Below are 27,794 nucleotides of genomic sequence, written 5' to 3'. Positions count from 1 at the left end.
GCCACCCTCCTAGCGCTTTTGTGTCACATTCTTGGACCAATCACAGACGACTACGCAGCCCGCCAATCGGCGAGCACGTGCTGTAAGAGCGGGGAAACCAGTAACAACGTCGCCGCGGGCCAAATCAGCGTGCGCGCGCAAGTACAGGCAGGAAAAGCCGTAGGTTCCATCTTTGTATCTGGCAAACAGAACTTTGCCTTTCAGAAAAAAATAAATAACACAAAAGTGATAGTGGTATTATTAATAGAGCAAACTTATGAAGGCAGAGGGATAATTGGGAAATAATAAAAAACAAGTTTATTTAACGTAGGAACCATTGAGATCCGGAACGAGAGATATGAAGCTGAGGGAAGAATTTCGATGGCGGACATTGTGGACGGGGCGCGGCAAAATGTGACGCTGTGGTTGGTCATGTGATTGACAGTGCAGGGGGCGGGGTTATAGCAGTACATAGTAGAGAGAGGAGCGCACCTACCTGTCTGGGAGGTAAGTAGAAGGTCTCTAATATCCTGTCAGGGGGGAGGGGGTCAGAACTGATGGGATAAACCCCCCACCCTTCTCCACTAATGAGGGGAGGAGTTACCTGCATGTGTTGTGCTCCTTACTCAGTGTTCCCAGCCATGGCAACAGAACACTTCCCCCCCCCCCCATACAGGTCAGTGAATGTGGTGGCACCCCTCCCCCTATACATAGGTCTGTGAATGTGGGGTACCCCGTAACCCTGTCGGGCATTTTTTTTGGGGGGGGGTGTTTGTTTACATCTGTAAAAAGATAATTCTAGGCCTGAAGATTACATAAAACCCCCCAAACATGGTATATTTTCTGAAAGCAGAGACCCTAGAGAAGAAATCGTCAGTCGCTCCAGCTTTTTATGTCACATAATATTAGCGCAACCGTTCTGGAAACGCTACATTGCAATAAAAAGGGAATTTTCGGCCTCAGAAAACACAATACATTACCCGCATTTTTTTGGTATATTATAAAAGACGAGGTTGCGCCGAGCAAATGGATACCCAACCTGTCAAGGCTTAAAATTGTGTGTGCCTGGGAAAACGGCGACAAACTGCAGTCCCCTACAAGTCATCAGTTTAGAGTGAACAGTGAATAGCAGGTGCAGAATTATTTCTCTTATTCTGCCGCTCGCGGCGGTATGTAACGTGTAGTGCAATCAGTGTCTTGGTGAATAGGCACCCCTGATGTGTGCGTTTCCGTTCCGTTCATATATGAGTGTATGTGGGAGTCGGCGGGCTCAAAACCTTTTTGGTGGAGAATTTAGGTGTTTGGGTGTAACTTTTCACACATAGGGCTAGATTCACAAAGAGATGCGACGGCGTATCTCCTGATACGCCGTCGTATCTCTGAGATCCGACGGTCGGATCTATGCGACTGATTCATAAGAATCAGTTACGCATAGATCTCCCTTAGATCCGACAGGTGTAAGTGACTTACACCGTCGGATCTTAGGCTGCAATCTTCCGCTGTCCGCTAGGTGGCGTTTCGTGTTTTACTCGCGACGAATATGCAAATACGTCGTTTGCGTTCGGCTTTTTCCGGTGGATAGTTACCCCTGCTATATGAGGGGTAGCTAATGTTAAGTATGGCCGTCGTTCGCGCGCCGAGTTTCAAATTATTACGTCGTTTGCGTAAGTCGGTCGGGAATACGGATGGCCGGAATTTACGTTGCCGCCGAAAACAATGACGTCCTAGGGACGTCATTTGGAGCATGCGCACTGGGAAATATCGCCGGCGGCGCATGCGCAGTTAAATCGGCACGGGAACGCGCCTGATTTAAATTGTACACTCCCCCTAGCCGCGGAATTTGAATTCCGCCGGGGGAGTAACGATCCGCCGGCGCAAGTTTGGAGGTAAGTGCTTTGTGAATACTGCACTAGCCTCGCAAAAGTGCGCCGGCGGATCGTAAATCACATAGATTACGCGGATCTGAAGATCCGCTAATCTATGTGAATCTAGCCCTTTTTTCTAGCCCTTTTTTGTGCTTTGGCATCGGGGATCGGCTGCGTGGAAGAGAATTGTGCCAGGGGGTAGGGGCTTGGTAAGCGATTTATCTCCGGCAATTTATTGGGGCAATAGCTGGTGTTCTGGTGTTGACGCTTCAATCATCACGGCACCATGGTTGATATGGTGTCAGGATGATTGAAGCACATTATTTCTTGTATTACATTGTAATATAAATGAAATGGTTCAACTCACCATAATGCAGAATCAGTGGGAGCCCTGAGCGTGCCACGTCAACCGCCACCAGATGAGGAATGTCACTTGCCAGGCTGCCTGCCAGCAGATGAGAAATGTCACTTACCACATCACCTACCACCAGATGAGGAATGTCACTTGCCATGCTGCCTGCCACCAGATGAGAAATGTCACTTGCCACGTCACCTGCCACCAGATGAGGAATGTCACTTACCACGTCACCTGCCACCAGATGAGGAATGTTACTTGCCATGTCACCTGCCACCAGATGAGGAATGTCACTTACCACATCACCTGCCACCAGATGAGGAATGTTACTTGCCAGGCTGCCTGCCACCAAATGAGGAATGTCACTTACCACGTCACCTGCCACCAGATGAGGAATGTCACTTACCATGTCACCTGCCACCAGATGAGGAATATTACTTGCCAGGCTGCCTGCCACCAAATGAGGAATGTCACTTACCACGTCACCTACCACCAGATGAGGAATGTCACTTGCCACGCCGAGTTCAACCAAGCATGGATTGTCACTTGCCAGGCTGCCTGCCACCAGATGAGGAATGTCACTTGCCACGTCATCTGCCACCAGATGAGGAATGCCACTTGCCACGCTGCCTGCCACCAGATGAGGAATGGCACTTGCCACGCTGCCTGCCACCAGATGAGGAATGCCACTTGCCACGCTGCCTGCCACCAGATGAGGAATGCCACTTGCCACATCGCCTGCCACCAGATGAGAAATGCCACTTGCCAAGCTGCCTGCCACCAGATGAGGAATGCCACTTGCCACAATGCCTGCCACCAGATGAGAAATGTCACTTGCTACGATGCCTGCCACCAGATGAGGAATGGCACTTTCCACGCTGCCTGCCACCAGAAGAGGAATGGCACTTGCCATGCTTCCTGCCACCAGATGAGGAATGCCACTTGCCACATCCCCTGCCAACAAATGAAGAATGCCACTTGCCACATCCCCTGCCAACAGATGAGGAATGCCACTTGCCATGCTACCTGCCACCAGAGGAGGAATGCCATGTCACCTGCCAGTGCCACCAGATGTGGATTGTCACTGCATTGGTGGCACTGCTTAATTTAGCACAGAGGCAGGCCTCTGTGCAGTGGTAGCTCTTGAATGAGGGCTGCTTCTTTTATCCGCCCACCTGCCTGCCTCTCTGATCCACCAGGCTCTCTCGCCCACCCGCCTGCCTTGCAATGTCATGCGGCCCAGTTGCAGAGACGTTACGGCCCGGTGGTTGGAGACCCCTGAGTTAAGAGACAAAATGTCCCATATGTGATGCACTTTTTGGTGACAGGCTCTCTATAAATGAGGCAACAGGGGTCTAGAAAGACCCCTGATGTCTCAGTTGTCCGCTAATGGAATGCAGATTGCGTTCCATTAGCGTCTTCCCTGGCTGTACTGACTGGGAAAAGGGACACTGGGACCCAGTAATGATGGCACACATCACTTCCGGGTCAGTAACTGGAAGTAGAGGTCAGCCAATGGATGGTCATTGGTCTCTCTCCCCTCCGCTATGCTCATCCTAGGTCAGCCAATGGGTGTGCAGAGCCCAGGAAGCATGGCGGGGGGCATACATGGGTGGAAGGCGTCCTTAACTGGGGTGTGTGGATATGATCAGCCGGCTGTGTGATAATGTGAGGCATTATATTTTTTCTATGCATATATTCTAATATAAAATATGAATTAATACACTTATTTATTGATATTTGAATTTAATGATTTGTATATGTGCTTTTTCACTCTGTTCATTTCTGTGTATGTGAAGGGTGTCCTTTCATGACAGGTGAGTGTTTTTCTACCTCGCCTTGATTGGTCGCACCCATATGTACTTGGCTATAAAGGAACATGCACACCTGGGGCTATATAGTAATGAGTAAGCACGTTTGTGTAAAACGCATCTACTGAGCACCCTGGACTGTTTGTGTATCATGTTATTTTAGTCTATGGATCTTCAATAAACATTATTGCTGTTATTTCTGAATGTGCCGCCCTTTCTCTTTGCTTTTCATGGGCTTCTTGGTTGCGGACCTAGGCAGGCACCCGGACTCACACTGCAGTACCTGAGATCCTGCAGATAGCTTGGGAGCGGTGTGTACCCAGCTTTCTTTTTTTTTTTTTCTCCTAGACCCAGCTTTCTCTTTCATCACATTTTTAGAGGGTCCCGGGCGATTTTTCAGTCTGGTTCAGGTGCGATTTCAGTGTCAAAGTCACAACCTGAATCGCAGCTGACCCGCTGAATGGAAAGCACACCGCACCCAGCACAGAAACCGGCTCCGCATGACAATGGAGCCTCTGAAAGTAAAATAAAATCCCACATTTTGGGCTGTCCCCAAAACAGGAATAGAAGGGATATTTTCCAATGGGGACACTAGATCTGGGGACTACCAGGGATTTCCTTTCACTTCCTGTTTTAGCTATGGGACAGGAAGTGAAGGAAAATCTACTGCCTCTTGTGTCCAATCACTGTGCTGTGATTTGTTACAGCACAAGCTGATTTTTGGGAAGGGAGAGTGTCCCTGAATGGTAGTTTGGAAATGTGGTCACCCTAGCAGAAACGTGTCTTAGGGCCGGTTCACATGTGTGTTTTTGGCACGTCTCATTTTTATACACGTTTTACACACGCTTTTAACCACTTAAGGACCGCCGCACGATCATTTATGTCGACAGAATGGCACGGCTGGGCAAATGGGCGTACAGGTACGTCAACTTTAATTTGCTGCTTTGTGGTAGCGCGCCGCCGGCGGCGGCACACTTGCCACCCTACCTGCGGGACCCGCGGACTCTATGTCCGCCGGTGTCCCGTGATCGGGTCACGGAGCTGAAGAACGGGTAAATGTCAGTGTAAACACAACATCTCTCCGTTCTTCCTAGTGACATGTCACTGATCGTCTGTTCCCTGTCATCGGGAGCAGAGATCAATGACGTGTCACTCGTAGCCACGCCCTCTAACAGTTAGAATCACTCCCTAGGACACACTTAACCCCTTCAGCGCCCCCTACAGGTTAACCCCTTCCCTGCCAGTGTCATTTACACAGTAATCAGTGCATTTTTATAGCACTGATCGCTGTAAAAATGACAATGGTTCCAAAATGGTGTCAAAAGTGTCCGATGTGTCCGCCAAAATGTTGCAGTCACGATAAAAATCGATGATCTCCGCCATTACTAGTAAAAAAAAAATATTAATAAAAATGCCATAAAACTATCACCTATTTTGTAGACGCTATAACTTTTGCGCGAACAAATCAATAAATGCTTATTGCGATTTTTTTTTTCTTTACCAAATATATGTAGATGAAAACGTATCGGCCTAAACTGAGGGAAATTTTTTTTTTTATATATATATATATATATTTTTTTTTTTTTTTTTTGGCCATATTTATTATAACAAAAAGTAAAAAAAATGTAATTGTTTTCAAAATTGTCGCTCTATTTTTGTTTAAAGCGCAAAAAATAAAAACTGCAGAGGTGATCAAATACCACCAACAGAAAGCTCTATTTGTGGGGAAAAAGGACGCCAATTTTGTTTGGGAGCCACGTCGCACGACCGCACAATTGTCAGTTAAAGCAACGCAGTGGCCTGGTCTTTGGCCAGCCAAATGGTCCACGGCTAAAGTGGTTAAAGAGAAAGTAAACCCTGATGGGTTTTACTTCCTCTTTTGTACCCTGCAAAGTAAAAGCATAATGGGCTAGTATGCATATGCTGCGCACGTTTAGGAGATCTTTATAGTACCTATAGGTAATTCTTATTATAGGTTTTAAAACGGAGGTTCACACAAAAAGTGAACCTCCGCTTTTTGGATCCCTCCCCCCCTCCGGTGCCAAATTTGGAACCTTTTAGGGGGGAGGGGGTGCAGATACCTGTCTGAGACAGGTATTTGCACCACTTCCGGGTTCGGATCCCAGCGGTAAATCCAGCCTCGTCACGTCACCTCCCAACCCCCAACCCCCTTCCCAGGAGAGAGCGGGGACCAGTGACGGCGTGCCGCGATCCTCCCACATGCGCAGTAGGGAATCAAGCAGAGAAGCCGCAAGGCCTCACTGAGGATGGCGGGGGAAGCAGCCGAGGACCAACCGATTGTTCAGCCTCGGCTGCTGGCATCGCGGGCGCGCTGGACAGGTAAATGTCCATTTTTTGAAAGTCACCAGCTGCCGTATTTGTAGCTGCTGGCCTTTAACCACTTAACCCCCGGACCATATTGCTGCCCAAAGACCAGAGCACTTTTTGCGATTCGGGACTGCGTCGCTTTAACTGACAATTGCGCGGTCTTGCGACGTGGCTCCCAAACAAAATTGGCGTCCTTTTTTTCCCACAAATAGAGCTTTCTTTTGGTGGTATTTGATCACCTGTGCGGTTTTTATTTTTTGCGCTATAAACAAAAATAGAGCGACAATTTTGAAAAAAAATAATATTTTTTACTTTTTGCTGTAATAAATATCCCCCAAAAATATATATAAAAAAAAATGTTTTCCTTAGTTTAGGCCGATACGTATTCTTCTACCTATTTTTCGTAAAAAAAATATCGCAATAAGCGTTTATTGATTGGTTTGCGCAAAAGTTATAGCGTTTACAAAATAGGGGGTATTTTTATGTCATTTTTATTAATATATTTTTTTTACTAGTAATGGCGGCGATCAGCGTTTTTTTTTTTCGGTACTGCGACCTTATGGCGGACACTTCGGACACTTTTGACACATTTTTGGGACCATTGGCATTTTTATAGCGATCAGTGCTATAAAAATGCATTGGATTACTATAAAAATTCCACTGGCAGTAAAGGGGTTAACACTAGGGGGTGGGGAAGTGGTTAAGTATGTCCCTGGGTGTGTTCTTACTGTGGGGGGGGGGGTGGCCTCACTAGGGGAAACACTGATCTTCTGTTCATACATTGTATGAACAGAAGATCAGCATTTCCCCCCCTGACAGGACCGGGAGCTGTGTGTTTACACACACAGCTCCCGGTCCCCGCTCTGTAACGAGCAATCGCGGGTGCCCGGCGGCGATTGCGCCCACCGGGCACACGCACGGGAGTCGGGGGCGAGCGGGCGGCGCACGCGCCCCTAGTGGCCGCTCTAAGAGCCGACGTTATACTACGGGCTCTCGCCCAGGAGAGCCGACCTGCCGCTGTAGAAAAAAAGAAAACGGTGGAACCTCCGCTTTAAGTTTACAGCCACTTTAACCTCTTGACGATATATGCGATGATATATGTGGTGATATCTGAATGATGGGTGCAGCTACAGGCATCATTCAGATATCACCGTCTTCAGTCGGTGATTCTGTGCACAATAAGAACGATCAAAGCGGCAGTTCCGCGGCTTGATCGTTCTTATAGGCAGCGGGAGCTTCTCCGGGCTCTCCTGTGCCATCGAGAGCGAATCGGCCGGCGCTCGCTGGGGAAGCATAGAGATGACTGGTGACCAGATGGTCACCAGTCATCTCTATGACCGTCAGAGGTCCGGGCGCGACGTTATGACGTCACGCCCGGTACCTGTAAGTAAACAAAGCCACATTCGCGGCTGTCGGCATGAGATCGGTGATTTTTTTTTTCACTGATCTAATGCTTGTAAGCCTGCAGGAGAGATGTGAGGTCTTATTGACCCCACATCTCTCCATAAAGAGGACCTGTCACACTGATTCTTATTACAAGAGATGTTTACATTCCTTGTAATAGGAAATAAAAGTGATCAAAAAAAAAAAAATGTAAAACAAAGTGTAAAAATAAAAATAAAATTAAACTTTTTTATTTTTTTAAGGCCCTATCCCCGGTAGCTCGCGCTTAGAAGCGTAAACGCATGCAAGTCCCGCCCACATATGTAAACGCCGTTCAAACCCCACATGTGAGGTATCGTCGCATGCGTTAGAGTGTGTGCAACAATTCTAGCACTAGACCTCCTCTGTAACTCGAAAATAGTAACCTGTAAAAAAATTTAAAGCGTCGCCTATGGAGATTTTTAAGTACCGAAGTTTGGCGCCATTCCATGAGTGTTTTAAAGTATTAAAGCGTGACATGTTTGGTATCTATTTACTCGGCGTAACATAATCTTTCACATTATACCAAAAAATTGGGTTAACTTTACTGTTTTGTTATTTTTTAATCCATGAAACCCTTTTTTTTTTTTTTTCAAAAAAAGGCGTTTGAAAAATTATTGCGCAAATTCTGTGTGAGAAAAAAAGTTGCAATGAACGTCATTTTATTCCCTAGGGTGTCTGCTAAAAAAAATATATAATGTTTGGGGGTTCTGATAAATTTTCTAGCAAAAAATTTTGATTTTTACATGAAGGAGAAAAGTGCCAAAATAGGCCCGGTTGTCAAGTGGTTAAGCGCTCTACCATTGAACTCTATTAGAACGCATGTTTTGATGAAACTGTATCAAAGATGCAGCATGCAGGACTTTAATTCTCTTTCATCAAAACACCCATTCTAATAGAGTTTAATGGTAGAGCGCCAAAAAAGAACGCACACATGTGAAACGGCCCTTAGTGAGAATGCTTTGTGGCTCGCCATCTGCCTCTCATACTTTCGAAATCTTCTTTTACTGACCAGGAAGAGAAATAACAGCCTCCCTTTACCTCCCACTGTAGATAAGAGGCCAATATAACCTCCCCGGAGATGTTCAACTTCTTCAGGAAAGGTCAAGATGCCAAGAAGAGCCCGACACGGGACAAAGAGACGGATGAGTTTGTCTTCCTGGGTAAGTAGATCTTGTACGGCCATATTGGACGGGGGCGCTGTGTTACCTTTATGGCATCGGCGTACACACTTCCCTGCACATGTACAATCCAACCTGATGATTGATGTATTGTTACTGCCTACATGTATTCACTGTGTATAGCTATCATGCTGATCCACTGCTTCAAAGCTTCCCAAAGCACTGACCCAGAGAAATAGCCGGATTCAGGAAGAAGTGCCTAACGTTAGGCAGGCGTCACGTATCTCATATACGCTACGCCACCGTAAGTTAGAGAGGTAAGTGCTGTATTCACAAAGCACTTGCGTCCTAAGTTACGGCGGCGTAGCGTAAATGTGCCGGCGTAAGCACGCCTAATTCAAATTTTGAAGAGGTGGGCGTGTTTTATGTAAACAAAGCATGACCCCACGTAAATGACGTTTTGAACGAATGGTGCATGCGCCGTCCGTGGACGTATCCCGGTGCGCATGCTCCAAATTACGCCGCAAAGACTTATTGGTTTCGACGTGAACGTAAATTACGCCCAGCCCCGTTCACGGACGACTTACGCAAACGACGTCAAAATTTAAAAATTCGACGCGGTTCCGACGTCCATACTTAACATTGGCTGCGCCATCTTTTTGGTGGAATATCTTTAGGCCTGAAAACACCTTACGTAAACGGCGTATCTTAACTGCGACGGGCAAGCGTACGTTCGTGAATAGGCGTATCTCGCTGATTTACGCTTTCTAGGCATAAATCAGCGTACACGCCCCTAGCGGCCGGCGGAAATAGCCAAGATACGACGGCGCCGGCAGTCGTATCTTAGCTAGATTTAAGTGTATCTCAATTTGAGAATACATTTAAAGATACGACGGCGCAGATTCGGAGTTACGACGGCGTATCTACTGATACGCCGGCGTAACTCTACCTGAATCTGGCTAAAAGTGTATTGATCAGGAGTTCTGGCTTCACTGGTTACATGCTGGTTTTGAACTGGAGACCTAGAAAGCATCAAAGCCAAAGATAGCCAGGCAAGTAGTATTTTTCTAAGGCCCCCATCAGTGGGAGGAATCGTGACCATTGTTCCTATCGGTTACCCTGTGATTGGTATTAGAAGAATATTGACCCACCCTGTTATCAGTGGAATAAATAATGCCCATCATTGCTCTCCGTGGAAAAAATAGTGCCCCATCATTGGTATTAGTGGGAGAAATAGCGGCACATCATTTGTATAAGTGAATGGTTTCTTGATGTCACAATGTAGAGTATAAGATTTCCTATCATCTGTGCCCAGTCTTGCCACACAGAGCTAATCCATCTCTGAGCAATCCTCTTATTGTTCAGTGAAATAAAACAGACTTACAGAGAAAAACCTTTGTGAGTTCTTCCCCCTTGCTGTGAGTGACAGGTTATTTACATATCTCATGCACTAGCCTGGAGACAGGCATTATTTTTTATTTCCCACCCCCACTCCTTTTCTGAAGTCATGTGGTTACATTTCTGGATTTTGACTGGATGTTAGTGATCATAGCCGAATTTTAGTGTAAGGAATACACAAGAAACAATGCATGTTGACAAGGAATTTGTAGGTAAAGTTGATCCAGGGTAAATCCGATTGCCTCTCGGGGGATCAGGAAGGAATTTTTTTCCCTGCTGTAGCAAATTGGGTCATGCTCTGCTGGAGTTTTTTGCCTTCCTCTGGATCAACTGTGGGTATGGAGTTGGGTGTATGGGATTGTATTGTGTTTTTTATTTTGTTTTTTTTTTGTTTTTTTTTGTGGTTGAACTGGATGGACTTGTGTCTTTTTTTCAACCTGATTAACTATGTAACTATGTAAGGGGAGTGTAGAGGTGGGCGGGGAGTCTACTGATATCACGACTCCACCCACCGAGCTCCAGACAACAGATCCACCCACAGAATCTGCAGTTTTTCAGTTCTTATAACCGACAGAGGGGAGACATTTGACAGGTAAGGATACATGCAGGAGGCATCTATATCCTTATAGATCAGCACTATGGCAGTCATTTAGAAAGGATGATGCCGCGTACACACCATCACTTTATGTGATGAAAAAAAATGACGTTTTTAAAAACGTCACTTTAATTGACTGTGTGTGGGGGAAAACGTCGTTTTATGTCTTGTAAAAAACGACCAAAAAAAATTGAAGCATGCTTCAATTTTATGTGTCGTTTTTCAAAAGTGCACTTTTTACTTCACAGAAATTGACCGTGTGTAGCAAAAAACGTCGTTTTGTAAGACGTTTTTTCATCCACGCATGCCCAGAAGCTACTTCAATGGTAAAACGTGGTGGAACGTAACCTCACTTTGCAAGAACATTGTGAGAAAAACGATGGTGTGTAGGCAACTTCGTCTTTGAAAATTGAAGTTTCAAAAACGTCATTTTTTACTTCACAGAAAGTGTCGTTTTTTTTTCATCACATAAAGTGATGGTGTGTACGGGGCATGAGAGTGGCTTTACATCCACTTTAATGTAGCTTTTGTCAATGTTTATGTATTTAAAAAAAAAAAATTCAAAGGAGTGCCCCCTGAGCACACTCCCATCTTCAGCGTGGGCAGCTGATGCCCACTTGTATCTTGTTCCTGGGATACGGCGCTGCTGGCTACCCAGCATGCACCTCCTGTTCTCACGCATGCACATAAACAACAAAGTGCGACACACTCATTGTTATTAGGTTGCCATAGCAATGGCGGCATTGGAGGAAGTTCCCGCTCCGTTTTATGTTCTCGCCAACCAGTCACTCAAGAATAAAACCCGGCGGCAGCAAGCTAGCCTTTTGAAAAAATGGCACTTCTCTTCACCTTGCATTGCGTCATTTCCTTTTTTGAAATACTGCAAAGCGGCGAAGGCGTCTTGACTTTTGGTATTTATGACACTCCTAGCCCAGGAGCAAATGGGTCACCGGAAATGACGTAGTGCGCCGCGGTGAGGTACTGCGGAGGTGGGGGATTTCAATAAAAAAAAAAGGTATTTGCACTGCTGGGAAAAAAAAATGCAATAACAAATACAGGAAGTGATCACAAACGCGGGGGGGGGGGGGGGGGAATGCCTGGAACTCTGCCTTAACCTTGGGTTGAAGGAAAGAAAAGTGCTTGATTCTTAAGACCCCTTTCACACTGGGGCCTTTTTCAGGGGCTTGAATGTTAACCACTTAAGGACCGGACCAACATGCTGCTAAATGACCCAAGGGGTTTTTACAATTCGGCACTGCGTCGCTTTAACAGACAATTGCGCGGTCGTGCGATGTCGCTCCCAAACAACATTGGCGTCCTTTTTCCCCACAAATAGAGCTTTCTTTTGGTGGTATTTGATCACCTCTGCGGTTTTTATTTTTTGCGCTATAAACAAAAATAGAGCGACAATTTTGAAAAAAATGCAATATTTTTTACTTTTTGCTATAATAAATATCCCCCAAAAATATATAAAAAAAAAAAAATTTCCCCAGTTTAGGCCGATACGTATTCTTCTACCTATTTTTGGTAAAAAAAATCGCAATAAGCGTTTATCGGTTGGTTTGCGCAAAATTTATAGCGTTTACAAAATAGGGGATAGTTTTATTGCATTTTTATAATTTTTTTTTTTTTTTACTACTTATGGCGGCGATCAGCGATTTTTTTCGTGACTGCGGACACTATTTTCACAGCAAAAAATGCATTTAAATTGCATTGTTTATTGTGAAAATGACAGTTGCTGTTTGGGAGTTAACCACAGGGAGTTTCGTTTCACCTAGTGTGTGTTTACAACTGTAGGGGGGTGTGGCTGTAGGTGTGATGTCATCGATCGTGTCTCCCTATAAAAGGGATCACACGATCGATGACGCAGCCACAGTGAAGAACGGGGAAGCCGTGTTTACACACACCTCTCCCCATTCTTCAGCTCCCAGGACCGATCGCCGCACTCCAGCAGCGACCGGGACCCACGGCTGGGTACTAGTACAGGACGTACCTGTACGTACATGTGCCCAGCCGTGCCATTCTGCCGACGTATATGTGCAGGAGGCGGTCCGGAAGCGGTTAAAAAAAAGTGCCTGAAAGAAGCCGCATCTGCAATCCCAATGTGAAAGCCGAGTGATTTCACACTGAGGCGCAGCGCTGGCAGGGCATCAAAAAAAGTCCTGCAAGCAGCTTCTTTGCAGCACTTTAGGCCCCTTTCACACTGGGGCAGGAGGTGCGGTGGCGGTAAAGCGTTGATTTACCGTCGGTATTCGGCCGCTATCGGTGCGGTTTTACCCCCTCTAGCGGCCGAAAAAGAGTTAATACCGCCGGCAATGCGCCTCTGCAGAGGCGCATTGCCGGCAGTATAGTCGTGGTTTCCCATTGCTTTCAATGGGAAGAAGCGATAAACACACCGCTCCTTCACCGCTCCAAAGATGTGGCTAGCAGGACTTTTGGAGCGGTCCTGCTAGCGCACCCTTGGGCTTTCACACTGGAGAAACAGCAGCGGCTGTTTCAGGTTGGTTTGCAGGCAGAGCAATAGCTCCTGCAAACCGCGCCAGTGTGAAAGGGGCCTTAGGAGCAGTGAATACACCGCTCCTAAATCTCCCCTTCCCATTGAGGGTTTTTTTTTTTTTTTTTTTTAACGCCAAAGCGCCTGAAAAACGCCCCAGTGTGAAACGGGTCTTAGCAGAGCTTTACCAGCGTTTTTCGGGCGCTGGCAGTGTGAAAGGGCTCTAAAAGCACTCGGGCTTCCACATTGGGATTACAGATGAGGCTTCTTTCAGGCGCTTTACAGACGCTTTTTTTAACGCCAACGCGCCTGAAAAATGCCCCAGTGTGAAAGGGGTCTTGCATAACACAAAAGCCAGCCATAGACAGATCAAAATGTGGCTGCTTCAGCAGGAATATTTTGATTCATCTTTGGGCAGGATGGTTGTACTATTATTATTATTATACAGGATTTATATAGCGCCAACAGTTTGCGCAGCGCTTAACTAAATTTGATCTATCGAGTGACTTCAGTACAACCAGCCTGTCAGGTTTTTTTCGTATGACTATTGCTGCCGGCTCGTATTTTGACGGCAGGAAAACCTCCCGCTGTCAGAATACAATAGCGCAGTGGGATTCCAACCAGCGATTTTGATTGATTTTGTATCATGTTAGGCCGGGCTTGACAAATCCCGGTCGCCAGGTCGCCATGGCGACTAGAAATAGCGTCAGCTGGCGCCATCTGGTGGTGAGCCGTTGGTATTACAAGTTATTACCACCAGATGTGTGAGCTGGCGCCATCTGGTGGTGGCCGTTGGTATTACAAGTTAAGCATTACAAGTTAAACAGCAATTCTAATGTCATTTTTCACTATTTTCACTGCCATCTTCTTCCCTCTAATTAGAACCCCCAAACATTATATATATTTTTTATCCTAACACCCTAGAGCAGTGATGGCGAACCTTGGCACCCCAGATGTTTAGGAACTACATTTCCCATGATGCTCCTCTACAATGCAGAGTGCCTGAGCATCATGGGAAATGTAGTTCCAAAACATCTGGGGTGCCAAGGTTCACCATCACTGCCCTAGAGAATAAAATGGCGATCGTTGCAATACTTTCTGTCACGCCGTATTTGCGCAGCGGTCTTACAAGCGCACTTTTTTGGGAAAAAAATACACTTTTTTAATTAAAAAATAAGACAACAGTAAAGTTATCCCCATTTTTTTTTTATATTATGAAAGATAATGTTACGCTGAGTAAATTGATACCCAACATGTCACGCTTCAAAATTACGTCCGCTCGTGGAATGCCGACAAACTTTTACCCTTTAAAATCTTCATAGGCGACATTTAAAAAATTCTACAGGTTGCATGTTTTGAGTTACAGAGAAGGTCTAGGGCTAGAATTATTGCTCTCGCTCTACCAACCGCGGCGATACCTCACATGTGTGGTTTGAACACCGTTTACATATGCGGTCGCTGCTCCCGTTTGTGTTCGCTTCTGCGCGCAAGCTCGTCGGGACGGGGCGTGTTTTCTGGCTCCTAACCTTTTTAGCTGGCTCCTAGATTCCAAGCAAATTTGTCAACCCCTGATGTTAGGTAATAAAGGTTTGTTACAATGGGCATTGAAGGTAGAGATCAGGTTATTTGCTTATTGTTTTTTGGCCAGTAGAGGGCAGCCTTGCAACTTTTCTCAGTAAAGAATAAATGCAAACGCATGACGTTTTAGGTTTCATGTACAGTGAGAGACATTCCGGGGCTTTAGAGATGGCTTTGTGGCCTGGTGCTGGGTTGGAGCTCAAGAGGCAGTCCAAGGCTGGAAGTAGGTAACTGCATCTGGGGTGGAGATGATATCGGATTGGAGTTGAGCTGCTTCTCTGGAGGCTCCTTTGCGTGACTGACATATAAAATACACGGCTCTGTATGCTGGGCATTTTATACTTGCAAAGTGCAAACCAAGGAGAGTCCTTCATTAACCACTTAAGCCCCGGACCAATATGCTGCTAAATGCCCTAAGGTGTGTTTACAATTCGGCACTGCGTCGCTTTAACAGACAATTGCGCGCTCGTGCGACGTGGCTCCCAAACAAAATTGGCGTCCTTTTTTTCCCCACAAATAGAGCTTTCTTTTGGTGGTATTTGATCACCTCTGCAGGTTTTATTTTTTGCGCTATAAACAAAAATAGAGTGACAATTTTAAAAAAAAATTCAATATTTTTTACTTTTTGCTATAATAAATGTCCCCCAAAAACATATATAAAAGAAAAAATGTCCTCAGTTTAGGCCGATACGTATTCTTCTACCTATTTTTGGTTAAAAAAATCGCAATAAGCTTTTATCGATTGGTTTGCGCAAAATTTATAGCGTTTACAAAATAGGGGATAGTTTTATTATTATTTTTTTTTTTTACTACTAATGGCGGCGATCAGCGATTTTTTTAACGAGACCGTGTACATGGTCACATAAGATAACATTGAATGTGTTCAGGGGCAGTTGAAAAAAACATCCAACTGCCTCTGAAGGCGCGTTTAACCACTTGACCACTGGGCACGTAAACCCCCTTAATAACCAGACCAATTTTCAGCTTTCAGTGCTCTCACAATTTGAATGACAATTACTCAGTCATACAACACTGTACCCAAATGAAATTTTCGTCCTTTTTTTTTACACAAATAGAGCTTTCTTTTGGTGGTATTTAATCACCGTTGGGTTTTGTTTTTTTTGCGCTATAAGAGAAAAAAGACTGAAAATTCTGTGAAAAAGACTAAAAATTCTGTTTGTTATACAATTTAGCAAATTTAGTATTTTTTTCTTCATTCTTTTGCATAAATGTGAAAGATGGAGTTACGCCGAGTAAATAGATACCCAACATGTCACCCTTCAAAATTGCACACGCTCGTGGAATGGCGCCAAACTTCGCTACTTAAAAATCCCCATAGGCGACGTTGCAGGGTAGTGTGGGGTATTGCAGAGTAGTGTGGGGTATTGCAGAGTAGTGTGGGGTATTGCAGAGTAGTGTGGGGTATTGCAGAGCAGTGTGGGGTATTGCAGAGTATTGCACAGTCTTAGTATGGGGCAGGGATGGCTGAGCAGGGATGGATGGCTGGCTAGATCTGTGACTGCATGTGTCACAGATCCAGCCCACAGCACTCGTGCTGCATCTGCTCTCTCCCCCCCCCCCCCTCCTCTCACACTGTACCGTTCGGTACAGAGAGGGGAGGGAGGAACCGGCGTCATCACATGACGCCGGTTGGTTTACAAGTGATCGCTCCGTCATTGGACGGAGCGATCACGTGGTAAACCGCCGCTATCAGCGACGATTTACCGTGATGCGCCGGGTCCGGAGGACATTCCCGTGTGCGCGCCCCAGAGGGCGCGCGGGAGCGCGATTCTGGAAGGACGTCCATGGACGTCCTCCCAGAGTTAAGCAACCGCCTTGTAGACGTATATCGTCTATAGGGCGGTTGTTAACTGGTTAACAGCAGCAGTGTACATGAGGCGTTAGTTTCTCAGAACTGCGGCTGCCAATTTTGTAGAGAAGTCTGATGTTTTCTGCTGATCTGTACAGATGTCATAGAGCCGAGTCCCATCTCCTGATGTTCATAGGAAGTGAGAGCAGCATCATTGTCATTGTTATAATGTGTTTTCTTTTCTAACAGAAACACAACCAACATATAGGGTGGTACAATGTATATTGTTGTGTACAAACCTAGTTCCAAAAAAGTTGGGATTCTGTGTACAAATCTACATAATGCAATGATATACAAATCTCATAAACCCTAGTTTCATTCAGAAGAGAAAATAGAAAACACATCAAATATTTAACCACTTGACGCAAATCGCCGTCATTGTACGTTGGTACTTTGGCGCTAAATACCGTTGTTTTGGCAGCAGATATCGTGTTTCCCTGAAAATAAGCCTGGGTCTTATATACATTTTTTCAACAAAAGACCCTGTAGGGCTTATTTTCGGGGTAGGGCTTATCATGTGCTGTTCTTTCCCAATCCTTCTCCCTGCCTGTCAGAAATCCTCAGTTGCTATTGGAACGGAGTTAAAAGTGCCTGTAAACTCATAAAATGCACTGCATTACAGCCCTGTACAATGTAAAGTGTGCACCATACCTTCCTACAGTGCCTTCCTCTGCATTTCCGTGACCCACCTGATCGGCCTTCCATGCTCCAAGCACTGCAGCGGGAGGGGGGCCCGAGATCCCCTGCTGACAGCTGGCAGAAGAAGAGCAGCGGGGATCAGCTGAGCGCCGCTCTGCACTTCCGTGACCCGCCTGATCGGTCTTTTCCTGCTCTGAGTACTGCAGAGTGAGGGGGCCCCTAGATCCCCCACTGACAGCTGTCAGAAGAGGAGGAGAGCAGCTGGGGATCAGCTGAGCGGCGCCGCAACAAAGGTATTCACCACAGAAACATACACAGTCTAGACCACACAACCCTTCCCAGCTAGGCCTTATTTTCAGGTAGGGCTTATTAGGATTAGGATATTGCCTGGATGGAGCCAAGCTGAAGACTCATAATGTCTGCATTCTGGGCGGTGCACCCACATGGATGACAAATTGGGAGCAGTGGCTGTGTCTGTGCAACCACTGCTTCCCAACTGGCACATGCATGTGGATTCATGGAACACCTGTGCAACCCCATGCGGGTACACACGGCCCTCACATGGGTGACTTTTGTAGATGTTGGTTAACCCTGGTGCTTGCCAGCTTGAGTCTATAGACTTCAGTGGATAGATTATGGGTGGTGCTGGTGCCTGCAAACCTCTTCCATTCAGAACATGAGAAAACCTAATAAATACTGTATTTATTGGCGTATACCGCGCACTTTTTTCCTCTGAAAATAGGGGGGAAATCACGGGTGCGCGCTATACACCGATAGTGTACCTCGGGCTCGGAGGGGGGCGAGCGCTGCCCAGTGCCGCCGGAATTCACGAGCCGTCTCTCCTGTTTACTCTGCTCTAACGTCACACACACAGTCCCGCTTCCGCCACTGGCATTGGACCAGTGTTCTATCAATCACAGGAGCTGGTCCAATGCCGATGGCGGAAGCGGGACTGTGTATGTGACTGCCGCCGAATGAACAGAGATGACGGCTCTGTGATTCCCTCACTCACAGGAGATGACGGCTCGGTGATTCCCTCACTCCACGAAAGAAGGTGAGGCTGCAAATGGGCACATAGGCTGCATCTAGGCAAATCAAACTTAGGGGCACATAGACTGGAGCTGGGCAAATAGGCTGCATTTAGGCTGGAGCTGGGCACAAATAGCTGGATTCAGGAAGAAGTGGCTAACGTTAGGCAGGCGTAGTGTATCTCATATACGCTACGCCGCCGTAATTTAGAGAGGCAAGTGCTGTATTCACAAAGCACTTGCGTCCTAAGTTACGGCGGCGTAGCGTAAATGTGCCAGCGTAAGCACGCCTAATTCAAATTGTGAAGAGGTGAGCGTGTTTTCTGTAAATAAAGCATGACCCCACGTAAATGACATTTTGAACGAACGGTGCATGTGCCGTCCGTGGACGTATCCCAGTGCGCATGCTACAAATTACGCTACAAATTACGCCGCAAAGACTTATTGGGTTCGACGTTAACGTAAATTACGCCCAGCCCCATTCACGGACGACTTCCGCAAACAATGTAAAAATTTTAAAATTCGACGCGGTTCCGACGTCCATACTTAACATTGGCTGCGCCATCTTTTTGGTGGAATATCTTTAGGCCTGAAAACGCCTTACGTAAACGGCGTATCTTTACTGCGATGGGCAAGCGTACATTCGTGAATAGGCGTATCTCGCTGATTTACGCATTCTAGGCGTAAATCAGCGTACACGCCCCTAGCGGCCGGCGTAAATAGACAGCTAAGATACGACAGCGCCGGCGGTCGTATCTTAGCTAGATTTTAGTGTATCTCAATTTGAGAATACACTTAAATATACGACGGCGCAGATTCAGAGTTACGACGGCGTAATACTGATACGCCGGCGTAACTCTACCTGAATCTGGCTAAAAGGCTGCATTTAGGCTGGAGATGGGGCACATAGGCTGCATTGAGGCTGCAGATGGACACTGACCACAACATTTAAAAAAACTTTTTTTCCTGAAACTTCCCTCTGAAATTGGGGTGCGTGTTATACGCCGGCGCGCGTTATATGCCGATAAATACGGTATATAATAAATATCTGATTTTGGTCAGATGGGGGCAGTATAAGATAAATGTCAGGGTAGAAATTAGAGCTAATCTGCGAATCATTCATATCCTCTGAATCAGATTAAAATCAACCTTAAAAATATTTCCAGGCTGATTTATATGTTTATTAATTAACGCCCGCCCACTGTATATATACGTCCTGTTTTTAAAGATGGATATCTCAGTAACGGCAGCAGCTGCTGCCACAACTGAGGTATCCATCTTTTCAGTGGATGGCCGTGTAAACGATAACGGCGGTCTCCGTGGCGGATTCCCCGCGAGATCGCCGTTATCGGTGGTGGGAGAGGGGCCCCCCCTCCCGCCGCTCTTCCGCGCCCTCCACCGCTTACCGGAGCCGTCGGTAGCGGCGGAGGAGATCGGATGCTGCCAGCTCGTGTGTGAGGACTTGAGTGAGGGCAAGATGGCCCCCACCCGTCCTCATAGCTCTGCTGGGCGGAAGTGACGTCAAAACGTCAGTCCCGCCCAGCCTCTTAAAGAGACAATTTTTTTGTTGTCATTTTTTTAAATGACAAATTTTCCTTTTTTTTTTTGCTTTTAAGTCTAAATATGAGATCTGAGGTGTTTTTGACCCCAGATCTCATATTTAAGAGGACCTGTCATGCTTTTTTCTATTACAAGGGATGTTTACATTCCTTGTAATAGGAATAAAAGTGATCATTTTTTTTATTTTATTTCAGTGTAAAAAATAATAAAATCAATAAAAATAAATAAGAAAACAAAAACAATTTTTTTTTAAAGCGCCCCGTCCCGACGAGCTTGCGCGCAGAAGCGAACGCATACACGAGTAGCGCCCGCATATGAAAACGGTATTCAAACCACACAAGTGAGGTATCGCCGCGATCGTTAGAGCGAGAGCAATAATTCTAGCCCGAGAGCTACTCTGTAGCTCAAAAAATGCAACCTATAGAATTTTTTAAACGTCGCCTATCAAGATTTTTAAGGGTAAAAGTTTGACGCCATGCCACAAGCGGGCGCAATTTTAAAGCGTGACATGTTGGGTATCATTTTACTCGGCGTAACATTATCTTTCACAATATATAAAATATATAAAAAATTGGGCCAAATTTATTGTTGTCTTATTTTTTAATTCAAAAAAGTGATTTTTTTTTACAAAAAAAAGTGCGCTTGTAAGACCGCTGCGCAAATACGGTGTTACAAAATGTATTGCGATGACCGTCATTTTATTCTCTAGGGTGTTAGAAAAAATATATATATAATGTTTGGGGGTTTTAAGTAATTTTCTAGCAAAAAAAACTGTTTTAGTCTTGTAAACACCGAATCTGAAAAACACCTTCTGTCCTTAAGTGGTTAATGTGTATAATAAAAATGTTACTTGATAGTGATAAATGAAAGGCTGATGAAAAACAGCTTTTCTTTCCCTACAAATTGTATTCTTCTTCCAGAATTCTTGGAATACCATGTGTTTATAATGAATCTTTTTTGGAGGCATTGTAAAATGTACAGTGGCGTGATTTACTAAGCTGAAACATGTGAAATACTTCAAATAATTAGAGATATTAAAGTAATATTTCATAGTTTATTTCATCAAGGAAGTGAACTGAAATGACAACCCTGATACAGGAACCATTGTCCACCACTTACTGTGTTTAGTGAGCCGCCATTGAAGATTTTCGGAATGAATATCATTGAATGGTGTAGCACAGTCCTTCTCCTAATACCACAATGAACCCCTAAAATAATGTTCGGGTCTCAGGGAACCCTTGCTAAGATTAGTGCATTGAGGGGAGGGGGAGGGGGGGCTTTGGGAAAATGCCCTCTACATTGGTAGTCAGTGGGAAGGATGCCCCCTTACAGTGGTGACTTTAAAGCCACTCTTACAGCCGGATAATAAGATCCTTGGAGTCATGCCACTAGCTATGCCAAGTGGTGTTGGATAGGGGGTCGCTTTGCCACAGCTCAAGGAACCCCAAGCAACCCGCTTGAGCACATGTGTCAAACACTAGGCCCGCTGGCCGAATCCGGACCTCCAGACCATTTCATTTGGCCCTCGCACCTCTCCTGCAGCTGTGGCACCCCCTTAGTCTTTAGCAAAAAAAAGAGGACAGAACTCCTCTGCCAGATCATGTGCTTCTCTTTACAGCCATGGAGAGACTTGTTTCTGCCCCTTCACCCTGTCTTAGCAGTTGGCAGCAGAGAGGAGGATAGACTGCCTCCTACAGATCCTGCGCCTCTCTATGCAGCCACAGCGTCCCCTTGTCTCTGCCTTCTCTGGTCTCAGCATTCAGCAGACTCCGGCAGCTGACTCCTCGTCTGGTTCTCCTCCAGACCCTGCGCTTTCTGCTTCATGGCCGTAGCACAAGGAGCGTGCACTGTGATGTAAGGGAGAGTGGAGGACTTTTGACTTCTGATGGGGGGGTGTTTGACATCTGATGTAAGAGGGCATGGGGTGCTCTGGACATCTGCTTTGAATTATGAAATGAATACAAATCTATGCCAGTTGAAAAGGAGGGTCGCACACCACTGGTGCCATCCACAAGAAACTTTACTGGAGACTCAAGCCTTGTACACACGATCGGACTTCCATGTCCGTGAACTTGTTCTGCATACACACGGCAGAACTTTTTAAGTCTTTATGAATCTACCCCTATGTCTCTACACCCTGTAAACCAGGGGTGGCAAACACAAGGCCCGCGGGGCGAATCCGGCCCGCCTGACCTTGCCATGTGGCCCGCGCAACGGGCCGTCCGTTGCCACTAGTGGTGCAACGGATCGTGACCGTTCCGTGATCCGCGGAGCACACCACTGCCTCGGCCTTAGGAAAGGCCGCGGCTTCGGCCTAGCTCCGGAGCGGTCGGCCATCTTGGTACACCCGGCTCCTATGATGGACGTCCCGGAGATCCAATCCCGGGACCGCGGGACGTGTGACGTCCATCATAGGCGCCGCAGACTCCAGAAGGCGGCAATTACAAGCCTCCACTGTAAAGAAAGATCCCGGTGCGATAGGGAGAAGAATATAACAACACACCGGCTCGGGCGGGCGGCTCTCCTCTCTGGCTGGCTGGCTGCCGTGATGGGTGTATGTCAGGTAGGTCCATGTTACATGTATGTCAGGTAGGTGAAGTCATTGTGTATGTCAGGTAGGTCCATGTATGTCAGGTAGGTGAGGTCAATGTATGTCAGGTAGGTGAGGTCAGTGTATGTCAGGTAGGTGAGGTCAGTGTATGTCAGGTAGGTCCACGTAGGTGAGGTCAGTGTATGTCAGGTAGGTGAAGTCATTGTGTATGTCAGGTAGGTCCATGTATGTCAGGTATCCCACCCTATCCCACCCCACCATACCCCATCTCACCCTGCCCCCATCCCATCCTACCCCATCCCACTCCACCCCCACCCCATGCCATCCTATACCACCCCATCCTACGGCACCCCCACCCCATACCATAAACTCCTATCCCGACCCTATTCCATCCCATCCTACCCCACTCCACCCCATCCCATCTCATCCTACCCCACCCCATCCCATCCCAGGGTGGATGGGAGGATGGAAGGAGAGTGGAGGGTGCAGAGGTCAGATATTGCACACGGTCCATAGCATACTCCTGTATCCTGCATTTCGTAAGCAGGAAACTCCTGAATCCTGCGCTCCATAAAACCAGTAATAAACAAATGCAGTGTCAATTATTTATGATAATAGTGGACACGTAGTCTTACAGATACAACCAGCCCTTTGAGGGCAACCATACTGGTAATGTGGCCCCCGATGAATTTGAGTTTGCCACCCCTGCTGTAAACAGTCATTTCAGCAAAAAAAAAATGTTTTTCCTTTACAACTCCTTTAATGTAAATCAGAGCTTATATAACCTAAGGAGAGTATGTATTTATATGTCTTCACTCCTGGTGCCGGATGGAAAGCTGCCTTGATAGTCGCACATCTATCTCAGTGATATGAGAGTAACCTTACACTAATTCTCTGCATCCCTACAGGACAGACCCCGACGGAGAGGCAGAACGGCGTAGCGCCATATCCCGCGTCCGATCTCCCCTACAGTCTGCCTTACCAGGTAATGTAGAACCCGCCTGCCGGGGAGCTCAACCAGTGCTTTTTGCCTTTTGGTCTCCTGCCAACTTCCTGTAGCCTTTTAGAATTAAAAGCTTTGGAATCCAAGAAAGGTCAATGAATAATAGAAGTGTGTGTTTCAAGAGGTGCCTCGTCGCCGCCAGGCCTTCCCAAGCATGTCAGATTCAAGAAACTTCTTGTGTCTGTTTTTTGCTCCTGCACTAGACAGGGCGTAAGATAGAAAGACAAACAGGTAAATATACATTTGAAATACACAATTGTTTTACTTTCCAAACAATGTCAATTTGTGTGCAGCCGGTCTTGCGATTTACACACCTGATTAGACAGGCAGGTGATGCATTTTGTTTCCTGGTTAAAGTGGTTGTCAAGGCAGAAGGTTTTTTTTTTTAATTAGGACTGTTACTGATCAAAATTTTTGTGTTCGATTAATCGATTTTTTTTTTAAATCGATTAATCGACTAATTTTGATTAATTATAACGCACATACAGATCCAACTACTTTTAGCTGATCTCCTTGCAGGCTGATTCCTAGTGCAGCTACCAACCACTAGAATAATGGATAGCAGGATACAAAAAACACACAAAGGCAGCACTCGATGGGAAGAGCATTAACACTTTTATAGTCTTCAAGTAGGTAACCAAATAAATATTGCACTGGAGATAAAATCGATGTAGCTACATAAACTGTAACAATGGTGCGAGTAATACCAAACGGTACCAAAAGCAGTCATAAAAACATGTAGCTAAGTATGATACTGGTATAAAAATGTGTACAACGATACCACTGCTGAATCCAGATGAGGAGAGGTTAACATCAGTCTGTCGGCATGTAGATGTCCCGTGAAGGGAACTATCACAACTCCCAGTGGATAGCTGTAGAATCCCAGGCTGATAGAGGGAAGTGATAGAGGGAAGTGTAACAGCCCTTGCGTGTGGCAGATAGGAAGGTCCCACCGGCATGCAGATATGAAGGCACAGCAAAGGAGCCCTTCAGATGGACACGGCAAGCCCCGCTGGTGTCCGTGACGTCACCGGATCTCCGACGGAACTTCTTGAAGGCCCGGAAGCCGGCGGAGAGGTGAGTACCAATCAAAAGAATTTTGATCGATCAAAAAAAATTAAAGATTAATCGATGAATTAATAGTTAATTTCCACAGCCCTAATATTAATGCATTCTATGCATCAGAGTACTTGAGGGTAGGGACCGATGTGAATACAATATGTAAAGCGCTGCGTAAATTGACAGCGCTATATAAGTGGCTAAATAATAATAGGATGAAGTGATAAAAAAAAGTGATAAAAAAAAAAAGTGTAAAAATAAAAAACATAATAATATTTTTTTTTAAAACGCCCCTGTCCCTGGTAGCTGGCGTTTGGAAGTGAACACACACGCAAGTTGCATCCACGTATGTAAACACCGTTCAAACCACACATGTGGGGTATCGCCGCGTGCGTTATAGCACTAGACCTCCTTAGTAACTCTAAACTGGTAACCTGTAAAAAAAAAAAATTAAAGCGTCGCCTATGGAGATTTTTAAGTACCAAAGTTTGGCGCCATTCCATGAGTGTGTGCAATTTTAAAGTGTGACATGTTGGTTATCTATTTACTCGGCGTAACTTCATCTTTCACATTATACAAAAAAATTGGGCTAACTTTACTGTTTTGTTATTTTTTTAATTCATAACAGGTTTTTTTTCCAAAAAAAGGGTGTTTGAAAAATGATTGCGCAAATACCGTGCGAGATAAAAAGTTGCAATGACCGCCATTTTATTCCCTAGCGCAGGGACTACAAGTCCCATGAGCCATTTTATTCCCTAGCGCAGGGACTACAAGTCCCATGAGGCATAGCGAGACTCTGACAGCATCAAGCATGACACCCAGAGGCAGAGGCATGATGGGACTTGTAGTTTGGCAACAGCTGGAGGTCCGCTAATTGATTATCCCTGCCCTAGAGTGTCTGCTAAAAAACATAATTAATGTTTGGGGGTTCTGAGTAATTTTCTAGCAAAAAAGTGATGTTTTCTATATGTAGGAGAGAAGTGCCAGAATAGTCCCAGTTTGGAAGTGGTTTAACAGACAGCACAACACATTTTTTGTTGATATCTGTAGTGTAAAAGTGATACAGGTGGCTTTACAACCGCCCTATCACTTTTTTTTAGTGCTGTGAACTGACGTCCTGCCGCCATCAGCGGTAATTGCCAGGCTCTCCTGTTCCTCTGAGAAATCCGGGACCGTGATAAGTGGCCAGGACGGCTTCACACAGAGGAGATGGAGGAACATCCATTCCCTGATCTCCTCTATGAAAAATTAACCTAGAAATGACAATGATTTTGTAAATTCCGATTTTAGAACTGTCATTCCCTGGCTGTTAAAGCTAGAAAAGTAGCTAACCCAACAACGTGCACTTGGTTAGCTGCTTTGAAGGGCAAGGGAGACATTAGGGTTCTAATAGACCCCTGATGTCTCTATTAAGAGGGCCTGTCACTGCCTAAAGCTATCGCAAGGGGGCTTATGTGTTAATGTGATATTTTTGTTGAATTTTCAGATGCAGCCAGCTATCCCCCCGCAGCTCAACAGAGGTGATCCTGCAGCCACCAAGTGGACCAATCAGCTCTCAGAGGGGAACCCAGCAATGGCAGACCTGCTCGATGACATCCCTTTCATCCTCGCCCCTCATGTCCTAGAAGTGCAAAATATCTGCCAGGAACTTCCAGAGCCTGTGCCCAACTACAATCTGGATGAGAGCTTTTCCCGATTCCACTACGATTTCACCTTGGAGAACTCAGTGCTGTGCGGACTATGAGTCCAGTTTTGTGTCCTGCCTTACATTTCTCACTAGGCACTTTAATCGTGAATATGTAAAAATACAGCCGTTACGCTTCCAGTCATTGTACATACAAACCCCATTTTCTGCCACCAAAGCAATATTTATATTAGTATATTACAGTGTGTCGCCGTTCATTCGTTAGAATACAGACTAACCATTTACTAGAGTGAGTGACATCAATAGAAATCCAGCCTGTCTATTCACTAGAGATCAGTGACATCACTGAGCATATCCATTCACTAGAGACCAGTGACATCACTGAAACTGCAGCCTATCCATTCACTAGAGACCAGTGACATCACTGAGAATACAGCCTATAATTTCATTAAAGACTAATAAGGACACTAAAAATGCAGCATATCCATTCACTAGTGTCCAGTGACATCACTGAGATTACAGCATATCCATTCAGTATAGAACCGTGACACCAATGGAAATAAAGCCTATTCATTTACTACTGACATATGACAACCAGAGATGTATTATGGCCTAGGCCGACAAGGCCCAGGCCTAGGGCGGCACTTTGCAGGGGGCGGCGAAAAAGCCCTGTCCTCATCCCACACTGTCCCCCTGTCCTCATCCCACCCTGTCCTCATCCCACCCTGTCCCCCTGTCCTCATCCCACCCTGTCCCCCTGTCCTCATCCCACCCTGTCCCTCTGTGCTCATCCCACCCTGTCCTCATCCCACCTTGTCCCCCTGTCCTCATCCCACCCTGTCCTCATCCCACCCTGTCCCCCTGTCCTCATCCCACCCTGTCCCTCTGTCCTCATCCCATGAAAATGACAGGACAGGTCTTAAAAGGGAAGGGGTGCGTTATATATAAAGTAGGGGGTGCGCGAGTTTCAGCAGGACTAGGGCAGCACAAAACCTAAATACACCCCTGGTCACAACTATAAAATCGTATCTTATCTATTCAATGAGAATGCAGCCTATCCATTCACTAGAGACCAGTGACCTTACTGAGCACATATCCGAGCGCCGGCCGGTAATTGAGGCCGCAATTGCGATCGGGCTCCCGGATTTTGTCGAGGCCTGATGTAATGTAATGGTATGAATAAAAGTTGACCATTGTCCCCCTGACATTATTTGTCACCAGTCGGCTTGGGCTGCATGTGGGGGGAAAAAAAATATATAAATTGCCAGAAACTATCCATAGCTGGCACACTGAAGAGTCACACTTGATAAAGACCATCGGATTTCAGGAAATGTTTTGCGAAGCAAGCACCGATGTAGGCAATCCGATTATCCAGAGTAGGGCCAGCCATTGACGGACTGAGATTTGGCCTGTCCAGTAGGAACCAGACAGGCAGGTTGGTTGCACTGAACTCGGTCCATTGATCTATTTTCATGCGATCACTGCCGGGGGCT

At 45.9% G+C, this 27,794-nt stretch overlaps 1 protein-coding gene across 1 annotated transcript; it reads left to right on the top strand.

Annotated features, from left to right (window-relative positions):
* The first annotated feature begins 380 nt into the window (after nucleotides 1-380).
* Nucleotides 381-26,881, top strand: UMAD1 (UBAP1-MVB12-associated (UMA) domain containing 1). Its single transcript, XM_040352279.1, has 4 exons — nucleotides 381-486; nucleotides 8,814-8,923; nucleotides 23,503-23,579; nucleotides 26,143-26,881. Exons 2-4 carry the CDS (start codon nucleotides 8,842-8,844, stop codon nucleotides 26,398-26,400), a joined length of 417 nt encoding a protein of 138 aa, XP_040208213.1. The 5' UTR covers nucleotides 381-486; nucleotides 8,814-8,841; the 3' UTR covers nucleotides 26,401-26,881.
* The last annotated feature ends 913 nt before the right edge of the window (nucleotides 26,882-27,794 follow it).

This window comes from Rana temporaria, chromosome 5 (assembly GCF_905171775.1).
Source record: "Rana temporaria chromosome 5, aRanTem1.1, whole genome shotgun sequence".
NCBI lineage: Eukaryota > Metazoa > Chordata > Amphibia > Anura > Ranidae > Rana > Rana temporaria.
Note: the sequence above shows the minus strand (reverse complement) of the source record. Positions and strands in the feature narration are given on the sequence as shown.